This window comes from Ursus arctos, unplaced genomic scaffold (assembly GCF_023065955.2).
Source record: "Ursus arctos isolate Adak ecotype North America unplaced genomic scaffold, UrsArc2.0 scaffold_3, whole genome shotgun sequence".
In the NCBI taxonomy this organism is placed as follows: domain Eukaryota; kingdom Metazoa; phylum Chordata; class Mammalia; order Carnivora; family Ursidae; genus Ursus; species Ursus arctos.
In genome coordinates this window covers 96548915-96563427 of record NW_026622985.1, presented here as the reverse complement: position 1 = coordinate 96563427, position 14513 = coordinate 96548915, and the positions used below count along the sequence as shown (strand labels likewise).

The following is a 14513-nucleotide window of genomic DNA, read 5'->3' as shown; positions in this document are numbered from 1 at the left end:
TCCAGAAGCCAAGGCAGATCTGGGGCATGGGGACTTGGGAGGGAGAGCAACGTGGCTTGGATTCACACTGTGGCCACAGAGGCCTAGGGAGGCAGACAAAGCCGGGGACAGAAAGAAAATAAGCATCATTCACCTGAACTCACAGTGTCACCTGGTCAAGAAAAGCTACCGCGTCTCAAGTTCAGACTCTCTCAGGCTCTAGCTCTCCATCCCCCACCGCCAGACGCGTGGCACAGTCTGCTTGGCTTCCGGCTTCTCTCTCAACTCAGTCCTCTCTGAGCAGACACCCTACCTCTCACGGCAGGCCCAAGGGCGTTCGTTCGCCAGGTGAACTCCTGGAAGCTCCGTCCCTTCCACCTCCCTCCCTCCCCGCAGAGCAGGCTGGCTGGAGATGCTGGCTGTGGGCGCTAGAGAGCCTGTTCCCACCCTCGCCTGCCTCGCTTGGCCCCAGCTGAGGAGAAACGGTCCGGTCCGGGACCGCTGATGGCACCTGTTGGCGCAAGGCCGTGTGGCCCTCCCCTGATCTCTGAATCACCTGCCAGGCCGCAAACTGGCCGCGCCCTCTACCGGCTCCCATGAGCAGCACTTGGGCGGCAAGCGCGTCTGGAGCCCTGAGAACCAGGCTGGGTCGGAGTGAAGCCCCAGAGCGCCTACCTTTGGGGGCCTCCACAGCCGCACTGCCCAGTCTTGCAGAGAAAAGCAGCCACGCTCTCCACCCGCCCCCCCAGCTGCCACCTCACCTGTGCCTCCACCCAGCTGTGTGTTACTCCGCTCCAAGGCCAGTCCGTTGGCCCGGGGGCTGGTGCCTGGGGCTGTGGCAGGCGTGGCGCGGGGCAGGCGCTTTCCTGGCACTTTGACCGTGGTCCGCAGCAGGTCAATCTCTTTGCCGTGGATGTTCTGCATGTAATCCTAAAGGCCACGGGGATAAAGCAGAGAACGTGCAGGGTTAGGGCGGGTCCCGCTTCCGCCGCACCTTGTCTCTGGCACTGACCCACCAGCTTGGACGTCTCTCCCCCCGTGCAGCACGAAAGGGAAGGAGAGGGAAAGCCCAAGTTTTAAAACGCAGGACGGTGAAACCACAGAGCGTCTCACGTCTGGGTGGCACCCAATCCACTGGGGACCAAATGCAGCTCTGGGGGGACGCAGTCAGCAGGGGGCAGGAGCAGGGGAGAGGGAAGGGCGTGGAGCCCAGAGCTGAGGCACAGGGCTCCTTTAGGAAAGCCAGCTCAGGAGGCCACGCAGACGAGGCCAAGTACAGGACCAAGATGGGACACGGATCCCCCAGGCCCCGAGAGGAACTGACAAGCTCCAATGGGTGCAGACGGCTGGGCTGCCCCAGGCTCCGGGGAGCTCGACACCGAGTACTTCAGTCCTGGTTTCAGACGCTCTCGCCACCACTGGGGCACAGGGAACCTTAAAGCCTAGAACAGTCCTCAATCCTGACAACAGTGCCTGACGATAAATATCTGTCGAACACTTACAAAGAAGCCTCAGGAGTATAGAGACAGACCCGCGATTCCACAGATACCAGGGGGCGTCTGATGAGCAAAGTAACAAGCACCATTCGCATCACGCCGTCACCTGCCCATCCACGGGCCAGGCACTCACGCCCCACAGGTGCAGCTCGTGGCTCACGCGTCCCCTCACGTGACCTTCACGGCATAGGAGGGGGGTTACCAGGGGCACTTTGCAGTGGAAGGAACCGAGGTTTACAAAGGTCCATCACACCATCGGAGGAGGCAGAACCAGACTCCAGCCCAGGCTCCGCGGATTCCCAGGGCTGCGCCCTGAAGCCGACGTGCCCGGCCCAGGCACTCATCCCAACTTCAAGTCAGCACCTGGAGGGCCCCTGAGAGTGGGAGCCACTCAGCGCCTTGCCCCCCCACCCCATTCCTGCCGTCTGGACATTGGCCTGGGAGTCCCATGGTGGAGTGGCAATGGGGGGGCCACACAGCAGAGCCCGGCCCCCAGCCCTTTAGCTTCCTGCTTTGACCCCAAGCCTAGCCAGGGCCCGAGATCTCCCCACTGCTTCTGCTGTCTCCTTCCCGATGGCTGACTCCCATTTCCTCGCTTCTATCACCGGCAATTTCCTCAGCAGTTCCCAGCTGACGTCGCTGATAAAATGTGGCCAAAACTCCCTCGAGAAAGCAGAATCCGGGTGGGTGGTGGCAGCTGGACTTTGGAGTTCCCCTGATTAGACTCCGATCTGCTCTTCTCCCCCAGGAGCAGCCCTCAGAGGGCTTCCCCGAGACGTGGTCCCTGTGTCCGTCTAGCCCCCAGCCCTCGTACCTTCACCCACTTCATACGTCCGACTTCTTGTCACCCAGCAGCTCTCCTACCCTCCTACCCTCCAGCTTCAGGGAAAAGGGACGGTGTCCTCTGCGTGTAAGAGCAGGTGAGGAACGCTGCCATTTGGGAAGCAAGGAAAGGGCAGGGTCTGACCGGGGGTTTAGGGCTGGCCCTCACTCTGGGAATGACCAAGAGAACGTCAAGTAGAAAGGGGTCCCCCGGCCCCAAAGGAGCCACAAGAATAGGCACGTTGCGGGTCTGGAAGAGAAGAACAAGGAAGCAGCACCGTGGGAGGGTTGTGGGGACACTAGCACGCTGGCCTCACCGGCCACGTCCAGCTGCAGTGAGGCCCGGCCAGGCCTGTAGCTGCCCTCTACCCTCCGAGCGGCCCTTCAGAAGGACAGAGGGGCCCCCAGCAGCGTGCGCCCAGAAGGAGCGCCCTCCATGCAGCTCCGGGCTGTGTCTGTTCCCCCCACCGCCACCTCGTCCCCCGTGATGAGAGGTGCCAGGTGCCCAGCCTCGGGCACACCCTGTTCTGCGGGTGTTTGCTTCGGGTCGCAGAACCGCAGAACGACATGCGAGAAGTCAGGAAGAGTGGTCTCCACCCATGGGAGGACCCCCATAACAAGCTCTCACCCCCACTCTGCTCAGCACTGCCAGGGTTCTGGCCCCAGTGTGAGGCCTCGCCCCGGTACCTGGGAAAGAAACAAACCGGGGAGCTCCTTTCCTGCCCACCCCCTCCGGATCCCCCCACCCGTCCGTCTTCCAGCAAACTCAGCGCCCCCACCCAGTCACCGCGGGCCCTGTGGTCCTGCTTTCGGCCCAGCGTCCAGCATCAGCCTCACAGTCTCGGGCCCAACATCCCACTGACTCGGCTTCCGCACGCGCCCGTCCCGGGTCCCTGCACACAGTCACATCTTGGATCGGCTGTTCCAGACAACGCCAGCAGCTGGCTGGGCCGAAGGCACAGCTGCAGTCCCTGTCCTGGGGGAGGGGCTCGGGCCGCTCTAGTTCACAAGGAGGTCATGGCAGCTGCAAGTGTTCAGGCCCCGCAACAGCCCTGGGACGCCAGGGCTGGGACATGGCAGGCGCTGACCCCACACCAAGAACACAAGTCGCACGGAAGGACTCCGCTCGAGGCCAAGGAGCCAGAAACCGATGCGAGGGGCCTGGCCCCCCGGGAGCATCCCCGAGCACACCGGACAGGCGTCGCTCGTGCCGGCGCAGGCCAGCCCCCGGGGCACTCCGCTCTGTGCCCGTGCCCATGCCAGGCCGGCGCAGAGCCGGGAGACAGCCCGGCCCAAGGACAGCGTGGTGAGGAGCGCAAGGAGCAGCAGCAGGGACAGGGACGTCAGGGGCAGAGCAACAGCGTTTCCCTCCGTCAGCAGAACGGGGAGCGCGGCGGCGGCTCAGGAGAGCGGTCACCACGGCTGCCTTTATTACCCACCATCAAACAGCAATTTCTTCCCCAGCCTCCTCGCTAATTACCCAGCCAGCGTTCTCATCTCGTTTTATTACTGGAATTAACAACGAGTTCAGAGCGTGGAAAGCTATTAAGATGTGTGATTAAGCCACATTCAATTAGTTTCTACAAACAATTTAATTGATGTTGCAGATAGAATTAACAGAAGGTGATTGTGTGAATGGCTCCGCTGGCTGCAAAATGGGGGAGGCTGTGGCGGGCTCTCTTGGGCCAGGCGAGGCTGGGGCGCAAGGCTTGAGGCCTGCCCGGCAGCCCTTCCTCCGTACGCCCCGCCGGTCCCTCCGGCCCGACCGACCTCCGGCAGCAGGCGAGTCACTGGCGCCACAGCCCTGCGGTCGCGGGCAGGAACTGTCCCTGCGACGGCAGCCGACGAGGCCGCGAGTGGCGCGTGTGCACCTCCGGGGTGACCGGAGGGCCCTTCCTCTGCCCAGCTCCCCAGCAGGAGGGAACCTTCCGGGAAGTCAGGCGGCTCACCGGGCGGAGTGGGGGGGGTGCCCGCTTGCCGCTGGCAACGAAGAAGGCCGCGCCGCTGGGGAAAGATGGTGAAGGGCAGACGGAGGCAGGTAAGGCGGCAACACCTGAGCACGGCAGACGCCGAGGGAGGAAGAGGCGAGAGGGGCAGACGGAGTGAAGGGCCTTCGCTAGCAGTAAACTCAACCCTGTTCATGCAGCTGCACGTGATGACCCCCGGTGCGGCCTCAGCTCCTACTTTCACGGTTCCCACACCTTTCCAACCCGAGCGGTGTCTTCTGGACGGAAGAGAAGCATCCGCAGGGCAGGGCCGCGGCTCTCCGCACGAGCCAGCGCCTCCCGGCTTCTCGTGGGGGAGGAAGGCCTACATTTTAATGCCTCAGCCCACGGGCAGCCAGCGAAGAGCTGCCAGAGCGCCTGTGTCCTCAGAGAGGCTGTCGCTCGCCTCTTCATGAGGTCCTGTGGCCCAGAGAACAAGACGGGGCCTGGCGGGGGACAGGCCAGCAGAGCCACCTGCCTCTTAGACTCCCCTTGCCAGAAAGCAAGGACAGGCCTGGAAGCCCCTAGCACCCGGATCCTGTCCCCGGCCCCTGCACGCCCCCAGCGGCACTCGGGTCAACAAGCTCCTCAGAGCGGCCCAGGCAGTTGGCCCATTGGTTCCTTCCGTCCTCCTTGACAACCTGGGCAACACTTGCCTGGATGTGAACTCTCCAGTCACCTTCTCGGCTAGCCCCGAAGAGAGGTGCTCTGGGCACGACGCAGAAAAATCTGGGTCATGCTTCAAGTGAAAGCCATGGGTCCAGATATTAGCTCAGCCACTGGCTGGGTGACTTTGATGACCCAACCGAGCCCACCACACTTTTGCTCTCTAGACTGCTGAGCGTAAAAGCAGCGTTCCCGCGAGCCTTTCCCTTCCCTTCCCAAACTCAAACCAAACCCCGCCAACACTTCCCTCCATGTGCTGAGACCCCCTTCCTGTCCCTCTTCCCACACTGGGCTTCCTCCATTATCTGAGGCATGGGGACAAGCAAAAGGGACACAGCACAGCTCGAGCAGCACCGAGCAGAAAGAGCGGGTACGGATGCAGCAAAAGGGAAAGCCAAGGCCACCCCAACACGGGTGGGGGAAAGTGGGGTGCTTCCGACAGGCTCGTTCCCGGTCCCACCAGCAAGACGCTGCCTGAGGAGAACGAATGCATCTTGCCTGGGATAAAGGGGAGGACGGAGAAGTACGGCTAGCTGGGAGTTACAAGGCGCGAGGCTGGCCTACCAACAGGCATGGTGGCCTGTCAGCTGGGGAGCGCTGTGGCTCTGCCATCTTGCCGGTCAAGAGGCCCTGCCCCTGCAGGAGGCCCCGTGGCCTCCTGAGACACCTGCGCCTTGCTGCCGCTCATGGGCTCCGCAGCAGGACCAGGTCCCTGAACGATGTGGCCGCGGGAGCAGGGCGGAAGAGCCTGTGGACTGAACGCCCAAGGGCGCCGGTGCGGCCCCTCCTCAGCCCCCAGGATCCTGGCACCAGCTCCCACCCTGTGGAGGATGAGACACCAGGAGGAAACCGTCTAACCAGCCGTGGCCGCGGAGCTAGGGGAAAAGGGCCAGCGCCCGAGGCCCTGGGCAGGGAGAGGCCCAGCAGCACCCGGCTGGGCTCCGTCCTGCCCAGAAGCAGACCGCCGGCTCCTCCCAGGCCGGGCCTCGGCGCGCTGGCTCGGGGGCGCGGAGGGGGCGGCACGCTCAGGCCCCGGTCAGGCCGGGCACCGGTGGGCCCAGCACCTGTTGGGTCGGGCCTCCCTGACACCTTGTGCAGATTCAGGGGCAGGCGAGGGACCCTCGGAGGCAGGCCCTGGGCCGCCGGGCCGGGGGTGGGGCCGGCCCACGTGCTGTGCTTGAGGGGCTTCACGGGAGAACTCATTAGCCCCGCAGTGGGGCGGTGACAGAGATGGATTCTGGCAACAGCTGTGTGCTGGAGCCACGCAGCGAGGGGAGGGGGAAGAAGGAAAGGTGGGGGAGCTGCCACAGGGGCCACTCTGCCATCATCGCACCCCCCCCCACCGGGGCGGACCCACACACCCTCCAGACCCCTCCAGCCACAGACACGCCCACCCCCACGCTCCCCTTCCCAAGAGGACCCGTGCCCGTCTCGGCAGCCCTGGCTTAACGGCCCTCTGGCTCTCCATCACCCCAGGGACCCGGGGGTCCCCACTGATGTGGCTTCCCTGAAGACAACTGGTTGGCAACCACTGGCACCTGCAGCTTGAGCGATTCCACATAAATGGGCCCCATTCAGTTCTTTAAACAAGGAGCGTGCAGGACGTAGACGTTGACCGCACGCGGCGGCCGGGCCAGGAGGCAGCCGTCCCAGGGCTGAGCGTGCTCCGAAGGGTTCAACCACAACTCAGAGCTTTGCGGGCGAGTGCTTGGCCCCGGCGTGTGTCCTGCCGTCTGTGCTGCTCCCCAGCCGCCACCGCGGGGCCCTTTCTGAAGGGCGAATCCACCTGAACCGCGTCCCTCCGTGCTGGAGTCCGCCCGCCCGCCCGCCTCTGCGGCTCTGGCCCGGCCCAGGGCCCCACGGACTCACGTGCAGGCTGGGGTGGTAGGTGAGCAGCCCGTTGTCACAGAGTGTCACGTACTTCTTCTTCCACTCCTTGTTCAGGGACTTGCCGCTCCGCTTCAGCAGGACGCCCTGAGGACAGAGTCTGGGTCAGAGGCGGGCGCCAGCCCACACATACCAGGCCCAGAGAAGGTCACGGTGACACGAGGCAACACCGTCCTCTGTCTCTGTCCTCATCTGAGCCGACAGGCTATAAAGGACGGAAGCCGACGGCTGTCCTGACCATCCTCCAGGAAGCATTCTGGGGGCCCACCTCCCCAGTCCCCCGGAGTCATGGGGCCATGCCAGCACCAGGAGGCAGGGTGTCAGATGACCTCCTGGCAGTGATGCTCCCGCCCGTAGGTCTCCAGGGGTGGGTGAACCGTCCCTAGAATGCCCCAGACTCCCCAGGCCGAGCAGTGTGGCGACCCAGGCACGGAGCTCAGCAGCCAAGTTCTCTGTGCAAGCCTACGACACGCTCCGCGTGCAGGGGAGAGAGCAAGGCTGTGCTCTGTTCGCGGACACACCCTCAGCACCGTGACAGTGCCTGGGACACAGCAGATGCCCAGCAAACATCTGGTGGGTGGGCTGGGAGAAGCCAGCCGACGGCGGCCGTCAGAGATGCTGAAAGGAGCTGTGGCCGAGAGAGGAAGGCCGCAGGGCAGAGCCAGCAATGGCCACCCCCGAAGATGCCCTTGCCCACCTCTGGCTCTCTCCCTGAAACGCCAGACAGCACAGGAGAACGGCTGAGGATAGGAGCTGGGGTCAGGGAGAGGACAAAGGGCCACGAACGGATCCCAGGGGCAGCTTCTCAGGACCAGCATCACCCCTGGGAGACCCCCCGCCCCAAACACAGGAGGGCCAAGAAGAGGCAGCATTCCCTGGAGATTCTGGGATAAAACTCCTCCGAGGGGAGAGCCACACAGGAGGGGCCCAAGCGGGGAGGAGCCAGGGCCAGCAGAGGCTAGGAGAGAGCAGAGCAAACACCCGGAGTCCACCCCAGTGGGGACCAAAAAGGTGTGGCTCAAAGATGTGGTTTTGTAATGGCTCCTGCTTGAGGAATGGAGGCCCTGCCCTAAGACAAGGAGAAAAACAAAGATTAAGAGACTCGAGTGTGAGGGAACAGTATCAGCTCAGATCCTGGAGCCCAAGGGTGAAGGGTAGACCCAGATTCTCTCACACTTCCCCTCTTAGTTCTTCCGAAGAGAAGGCTCAGTCCTAAAGGGAGGAGGCAAGCCAACAGGCCATTGGGACATCCTGCCCCATAGGAACCAAGAAGGAGCCGAGAGTCTCCCACCTTTCAACAGATGTTTCAGATCCTCACTACCACTCCTTCCTTTCCCTGCCCCCCTCTTCCCACCGCCCCCAAAAGACAGATGCTGTTGTGGGAGGTGCGGCCACATGAGATCGAGTTGGGGGTCCCGAGTCACCTGAGGACACATTCTACGACCTGGTCCCCATCGGCATGAGACACCCTATCCTCACAAGGAGCATGTGAAGACAAGTGGTATTAATGGGACCTTCACTAGACTGTATGGCTGGAACATTCCAGAAGGCAGTCGGACCCCTGCCCTGTGGTCTGCAAAGGAGCCTCAGTGATCTGCTTCTGGGCATGGCATCCACCCCCTCCTGTCCCCTGACTGCAGACAACACCCCTCAGGACCACCAGCCAGACTCTGGAGAAGGCAGCCCCCAGTCTCACCCGGTGCCCTCAGGAAGGGCCGGGAGAATGGCTGCCGTGGCCAGCTCACCTGCTCCTCATCTCCCCCTCCTCCACAGCCCCCGGCCTTCAGTGGGGGATTCCACACTACCCTCTGCTCTCAAATCCTTCCCACCTGAGCCCTGCCCTCCCTCGCCGGACCATTCATCTTCTTCACGTTGGAGCCCTTCCCTCCTGGGTCCAGTCCCAGCTCCGGGTCATGGGGAACGGAAGCCAGGCTCTGCTCCCGAGTCTGCCACCAGCTAGCCCTCTACATCAAACAAGTCGCGTTACCTGCCTGGGCCTCCCTTTGCCGGGCAGATAGGGAGAGCACTTCCAAGCAGGCGGTCAGGATCAGGATGCCCAGGGGGCCCGTCTGGGAGGGAAGCCCCCTCCTACCCAGCTCTCTGGCCCCTCCTTCACCTGGGCCTCGCCAGGAAGCAGGGGAGCCATGGCCTAGCGCTAATGAGCTAATGAGCTCCAAGAGCGAGCGGGTGTGGGAGGACGGCAAGGAGGAGAGCGAGCGCGACTGGCCAGGGACTCGACCTGCCGCCCACTCGCGCCCCACCCGCCTCTCACCTGCCTCTCACCTGCCAGCCCGCACAGGGCACAGAACAAGCAGAAAGGCTGGGCCAGCGAGAGGCCTGCCTACCCAGGGCCTCCCGTTCCCTCACATCCTGCCTTCCAAGGAGGGAGACGAGCTACAGGGGTTCCTGCTCCCCTCCCTGGCCAGCCCGGCTGCGCACGGCGGAGCAGGAAGCAATCTGGGGCGGAATGGGAGCGGTGCGGAGGCGACAGCCCCCAGAGGACCCGTTCCGCCGCCGCCTCCCTCCCAGCTCCGCCAGCCGGCTTAATTGCAGAGTCCGGATTGATTGGGAATGCAAATGGCAACTGAAATGCAATCTCCACTCCCAGCAGGAGTGGGGGGGAGGGGGAAGGAACGGGATGGGGAGACTGGGACACGAGGGCGGGAAGGGGGCCACACCGGCCCTGGGCAGCCAGAGGTTGGGGGAAAGCGCCAGGAAGGGCCATGGGGCTTGGGAAACTAGAGCATGGACGGCCCCCACCTCCATGCAGACAGGCCCCGAGTGCCCTGCGAGACTCCTGCGCGACCCCGCTGTGGCATGAGAGCTCGCTCAGCTTCCTTCCTGGCAGGGTCCGCTCCTACAGGGGTCCCTGAGGTTTAGCGACCTGGATCAGCCAGGCGACCCAGCTGGCCCGGGGCTGGACCAGAGCCCCAGGGGCAAGCTCACAGGGCTCCAGCCCCATCCTACAGCTCTCCCTTCCCTCCATGTGGGGGATTCAGGGAAGTGACAAATTAGCCTGTACCCCAAACAGGAGGGAGGCATTTGGGGCTACCCTTATCTCAAAATAAGGGCCCTGGAAAACGTGTTTTTTTACGTACTAAATGTTGATGTGTCGGTAGCAAGCTCAGAAAGCACCCCCCCCAGGGGCGCCTGGGTGGCACAGCGGTTAAACGTCTGCCTTCGGCTCAGGGCGTGATCCCGGCGTTATGGGATCGAGCCCCACATCAGGCTCCTCTGCTATGAGCCTGCTTCTTCCTCTCCCACTCCCCCTGCTTGTGTTCCCTCTCTCGCTGGCTGTCTCTATCTCTGTCGAATAAATAAATAAAATCTTTAAAAAAAAAAAAAAAAAAAAAAGAAAGCACCCCCCCAAAAGCGGAGAGTGCCGGGCCTCCGGAGGCACCCCCGCCTCGCCTGGTGAGCGGTTCCCCAGGGGCACTCGTCTGCACAGCCCCCAAACACGCAATCACACCATCAACAGGTTTATGGGGTCCGATCCTGCACCCAGACACACGCAGACAGGTGAGGAGACTGGCCGCTGCCCCGGCCTCCCCGGCAGCGATCCGGCTAGAGCGGCCTCTGCCAGGCCCCTGCGATGAGATTCCAGGGGAGAACGGAAGCAGAGACACAGGACGCGGAGCAACAGAGTGTTTCCCACCTGCCCTCTGGGACCCGGACACCATTTCCGGGCTCTCCGTTCAAAACGGACCTTCACGGCAGGGTTAGAATCCCACTTTAACACAGGAATTCTGTCAGACTGCTCACGGGCCCCAGAAGGCCCAGCCTGGAGGGCCAAACCTTGACCACGGGGCCCTGGCCTGGCAGAGCTCCGGTGACCTGGCCACCCCAGTCTCCTCTGTAGTCACAACCTGACAGACAATACAGCCCCTATAGACACGGCATGTCTAACCACCAGCTCCCACGAAGATCTGGGCTGAGCCCAGCATCCTGACCACCAAGCCGCTGCGCCCGTCCTCACGGGCATGTCAGCCAGCAGGCTTCTGACTGAGCTCCACAGACACCTCCCGGCTCTACCGCCCTCCCCGCCCCCCCCCCACCCCGGCCCAGCAGCCCTACTGCCCTGCCCAACACACCACCATCTCTGCACAAGGACGCCCTGCCACATTCAAGGTCTTTCTCCAGCACCGGGACCCACTCGGGGGGTGTGGGAAGCTCCAAGCTTCCGAAGGCCCAGCCCTGCAGGCAGAGACTCTGAAAGGAGGCACCTGGGGGTGGGGGGGCAGCTCAACTCAGCTTTTCCAGGGAAGACAGGCTCCCATGGAGCAAACTGCACTAATGAGCCAGGGCCGGAGCAGCCCTCAGTGTGCCCCTCAGTGCGTGCTCCTCAGGGTACTCTTCTGTGAAACCCTTTTCTGGGAGTAGGACAGGTAGGCCTGGCCACCCAACTCCTGAACCACCCGCGGGAGAGCTGGTGAGGACGGCAGGCAGCTCTCTGCTGCCCCCCGGTGGCGGTGAGGAGGACCCGGCAGAGCCCGCAGAGGGCCTGCTCCAGCCCAGGCGGCCACTCCTCCCAGAGGTTTGTCCTTAGCGGGAGAACCTCTCTCCCGGTGAAGCATTCAGGCCTGGCGGGGGGAGCGCTCGCCTCTCACATCACCACCCCCACCCCCACCCCCCGCTCGGGGCCCCGGAAGGAAAGACCATCGTCCCGTGTTCCCCGGACCTCATTCCTCATCTCCACCGCTCTCCGGCCACAGGGCAAAGGAGTGCTGACCTGTTTGATGGGGATGGCCCGGCCACTCCCGATGCTGTCCACCTTGCAGTCAGCCGTCTTCTTCTCCCTGTCCAAGTCGGCACCCTTTCGAGACTGCAAGAGAAAAGAAGAGGCGTGTTAAATGGGCCCAGGGTCCATGGGGGACAGCAGCCCACCTGGACTCCCCTCCCCTCCCCTCCTCCCTCCTCCTGGGCAGGCCCTAGCAGTGGGGCAGGGCCGGGGCGGCGGGACCGGGAAGGAACGGAGACCATGAGTATTCCAACGGGTTTATTCTTACACACGGCACCATACAGAGCAGCACAGGTCACTGAGCCAGGCCCGCCCCTTACAAAAGAGCAAGGACACGGAATACCAAGGGCGCGAGGAGCGCACAGCCCAGAGGGCTGGGGCATAAGAGAAGGGAGGGGGCGAGGAGAGGTGGACGGTGGGGCTGAGGGACGGCAGGGAGCACGGGGCACGATAACCGGGGAGAGCAAAGTCCAGAAGTGAGCGGGCAGTGGCCCGTCTGCAGCAGACACCACACGACACGTTGCACCGAGCACGGTCGGCGAGGCCCGAGGGGCACAGTGGATGGAGAGAGAGAGGAGAGAGGCCAGAAGAGGCCCTGCGCCCCTGCCAGGCTCCTGGGGCAGAGCCCGCCCCAACGCGGATCCTAGGAAATGGGGAGGCCAAGAGGGGGAAAGGCAAGCGCGCGGCGGTGGCTGTGGCATCCGGAGCGGAGCAGGAACGGCAGAAGTCCATGCAGGAAGGAGCAGAGGAGGGGAGGGGCAGGAAAGCTCCCCCCAGGAGCAGCTGGGCTGGGCCAGGGCGGGCGCTCGGACGCCCCCGCCCCTCTGGGCCTTGTTGCGCTGGCCTGGCGCCGGGCGTGGGGCCGAGCTCCCTTCTTCTCCATGCAGCGAGCCTGGCGCAGCGCGTCCAGCCGGGCCTGGTCCCCCGGCAGCCCCCAGCCGCGGGCTCCAGCGTTCCTAGCCTTCCCTGGGGGTGGGGGTTAGTTACAAAGGTTCCTGTGGGTCTCTGGAGTGGGGAGCACGGCGGCCGCTTCTCATCTGAGAGCAGTCCCAGGGCCCGGCCCGCCTCCGGCCCCGCACAGGGGAGAATGTCCAGAGGTGCTGTGTGTCACCACCTGGTCTTCTAATTTGGAAGGAGTTGGAAAGGCCTTTTTGTTGATGAAAAGTTGGAAACAGTGGCACATATCTGCAAATATCGAAAGAATAAAGATTTTGGCAAGTTATACTCAAGCCCCGCACGAGTCGGTCAGCACTGGTGAGGGCAGAGACCCAGGTGCCTGGGGAGAGGCGGCAGCGGGATGAAGAGGAGGAGGAGGACGAGGAGGAGGAGGCGGCGGTGGCTTCAGGGGCCGCTGGGCCGTCCGGCTCATCAGGGAACATTCGCCACTGGGCGTCCGGGGCCCCCATCCCTTCCTGTTCTCCCAGGCCGCCGGGAGCCCGGGGCAAAGGCCAGAGCACAGGCCTGCAACTGCGGGGGGGTGGGGGGGCACACAACCATGGGAGTAGGAAGAACCGGGCCAGAGGCCACTGCCCACGGCTCCGCCATCAGCACCTGCCCCAGGCCTCTCCTGGGCGCCACAGCCTCTGCTCCTTCGGCCCAGGGAGGAGGAAGGTAGATGGGACCGCTGCCACCAGGTCCCCGGACCAAAGAGCTGGTTGGGGGGAGTGGGGTACAGCCTGCCCCGGGCAGGCTGGTGAGCCAAGAGGCCCCCAACCACCAGAGGATTCCCTGGGAGCCCCGAGGGGCAGCGCCCCAGGATGGGAAGCAGGGCAAGAGTGGCAACAAAATGAGTACATGAGGTCATGGGGGAGACTGGGGACATCGATGGCCACATCCAGGGGGTGGGTCACAAGGACACCGGCCACAGAGCAGGCGTGGCTCTGCTGGGGAGGACGATGAGGGCGAGGAGGTGGCCCCGACAGCAACGATGAGAGTGGGGAGGTCCCGAGACGCGCTCCTAGAGACGGACAGGTCTCGAGGCCTCCTCGTGGACAATGGCGCAAGGGAGGTCACCATGGAAACAATGAAAAGAAAAACTAAGGTCGCCACAGTGAGGATGGAGTGGAAGGGCCGGGGGGAGGCCGTGCCGTGCGCGCAGCGAGGGTGGCAGGCGCAGGCAGCGCAGCGGAGCGGAGCAGGCAGCGGGGAGCACAGGGCGGGGAGCACGGAGGGCGCGGCGAGGAGGCCATGAGCGGGACATGGACGGCAGAGGGAGGACAGCAGGCCTAGCAGCGGAGGAAGTGAGAGGTTCAGGATGGGGCGGAGGGAGCAGGTGCCAGGGGCGCAGACGGCGGTCACTGCAAACACAGGCACCCGGGGGGCTCTGTGGCAGCGGGCGTGGGCACAAGCAGGCAGCCCAGGGCGGTGAGTGGCTCAATGCGCATGAACGGAAACAAGACGCTTCGAGTCTAGGCAGGCTCAGGGCTGGGGTAGCGCAGTGCACGGCAGCAGCTTTCCGCAGAAAGGGGTGGTCAGCAGGGACGAGGAGGGGGCTCGTGGCAGGCACGGGGGGCGGGGGACGGAGGAGTGCAGACCGGCAGCGGTGTGCTGGGCAGGCGGAGGCAAGAATGAATGAACGAGGCCTGGGGGTACTGGCTCTGTCTGGACGGGGCTCCAGGGAGCCTGGCAGGGCCTGCCCGGCCAGCCGGACACAGGACCAGGCTGCGAGCCAAGCCCTGCTGCCCAGAAAGAGGCGCGCAGACTGACGCAAAAGCCCCGAGTGGTCTCCTGCGAATCCACACAGCCAGCTCACCCACCTGCGTCTGACCCAAGACTCCCAGTAGGGCCCAGCCAAGTCCCAGCTGGAAGTTGAGAGTGTGGGGCAGGCACTGTGCCTCAGATGCTGGCCACGGACAGCCAGCAGACTGGGGGCACCTAAGGGCTGCGGGGCTGGGCCCCTAGCCACAGAAGGCACATGGGTCCCCGGTGTGAGGTTTGTGA

At 64.0% G+C, this 14513-nt stretch overlaps 1 protein-coding gene across 5 annotated transcripts in view; it reads right to left on the bottom strand.

Moving 5' to 3' along the window:
• AGAP3 (ArfGAP with GTPase domain, ankyrin repeat and PH domain 3) overlaps positions 1–14513 on the bottom strand; it is a 53360-nt gene that overhangs the window by 9178 nt on the left and 29669 nt on the right. For 3 of the 5 annotated variants that reach the window (XM_026479170.4, XM_048212959.2, XM_048212958.2), the window contains 3 exons: positions 11565–11657; positions 6818–6922; positions 741–909 (listed from right to left, as the gene is read on the bottom strand). In XM_026479170.4, coding sequence (XP_026334955.2) covers positions 741–909; positions 6818–6922; positions 11565–11657 — 367 coding nt within the window. Of the gene's footprint in view, positions 1–740; positions 910–6817; positions 6923–11564; positions 11658–11792; positions 12759–14513 lie in introns of those variants that run through there. The other 2 variants (XM_048212960.2, XM_048212961.2) reach the window with 2 other exon arrangements.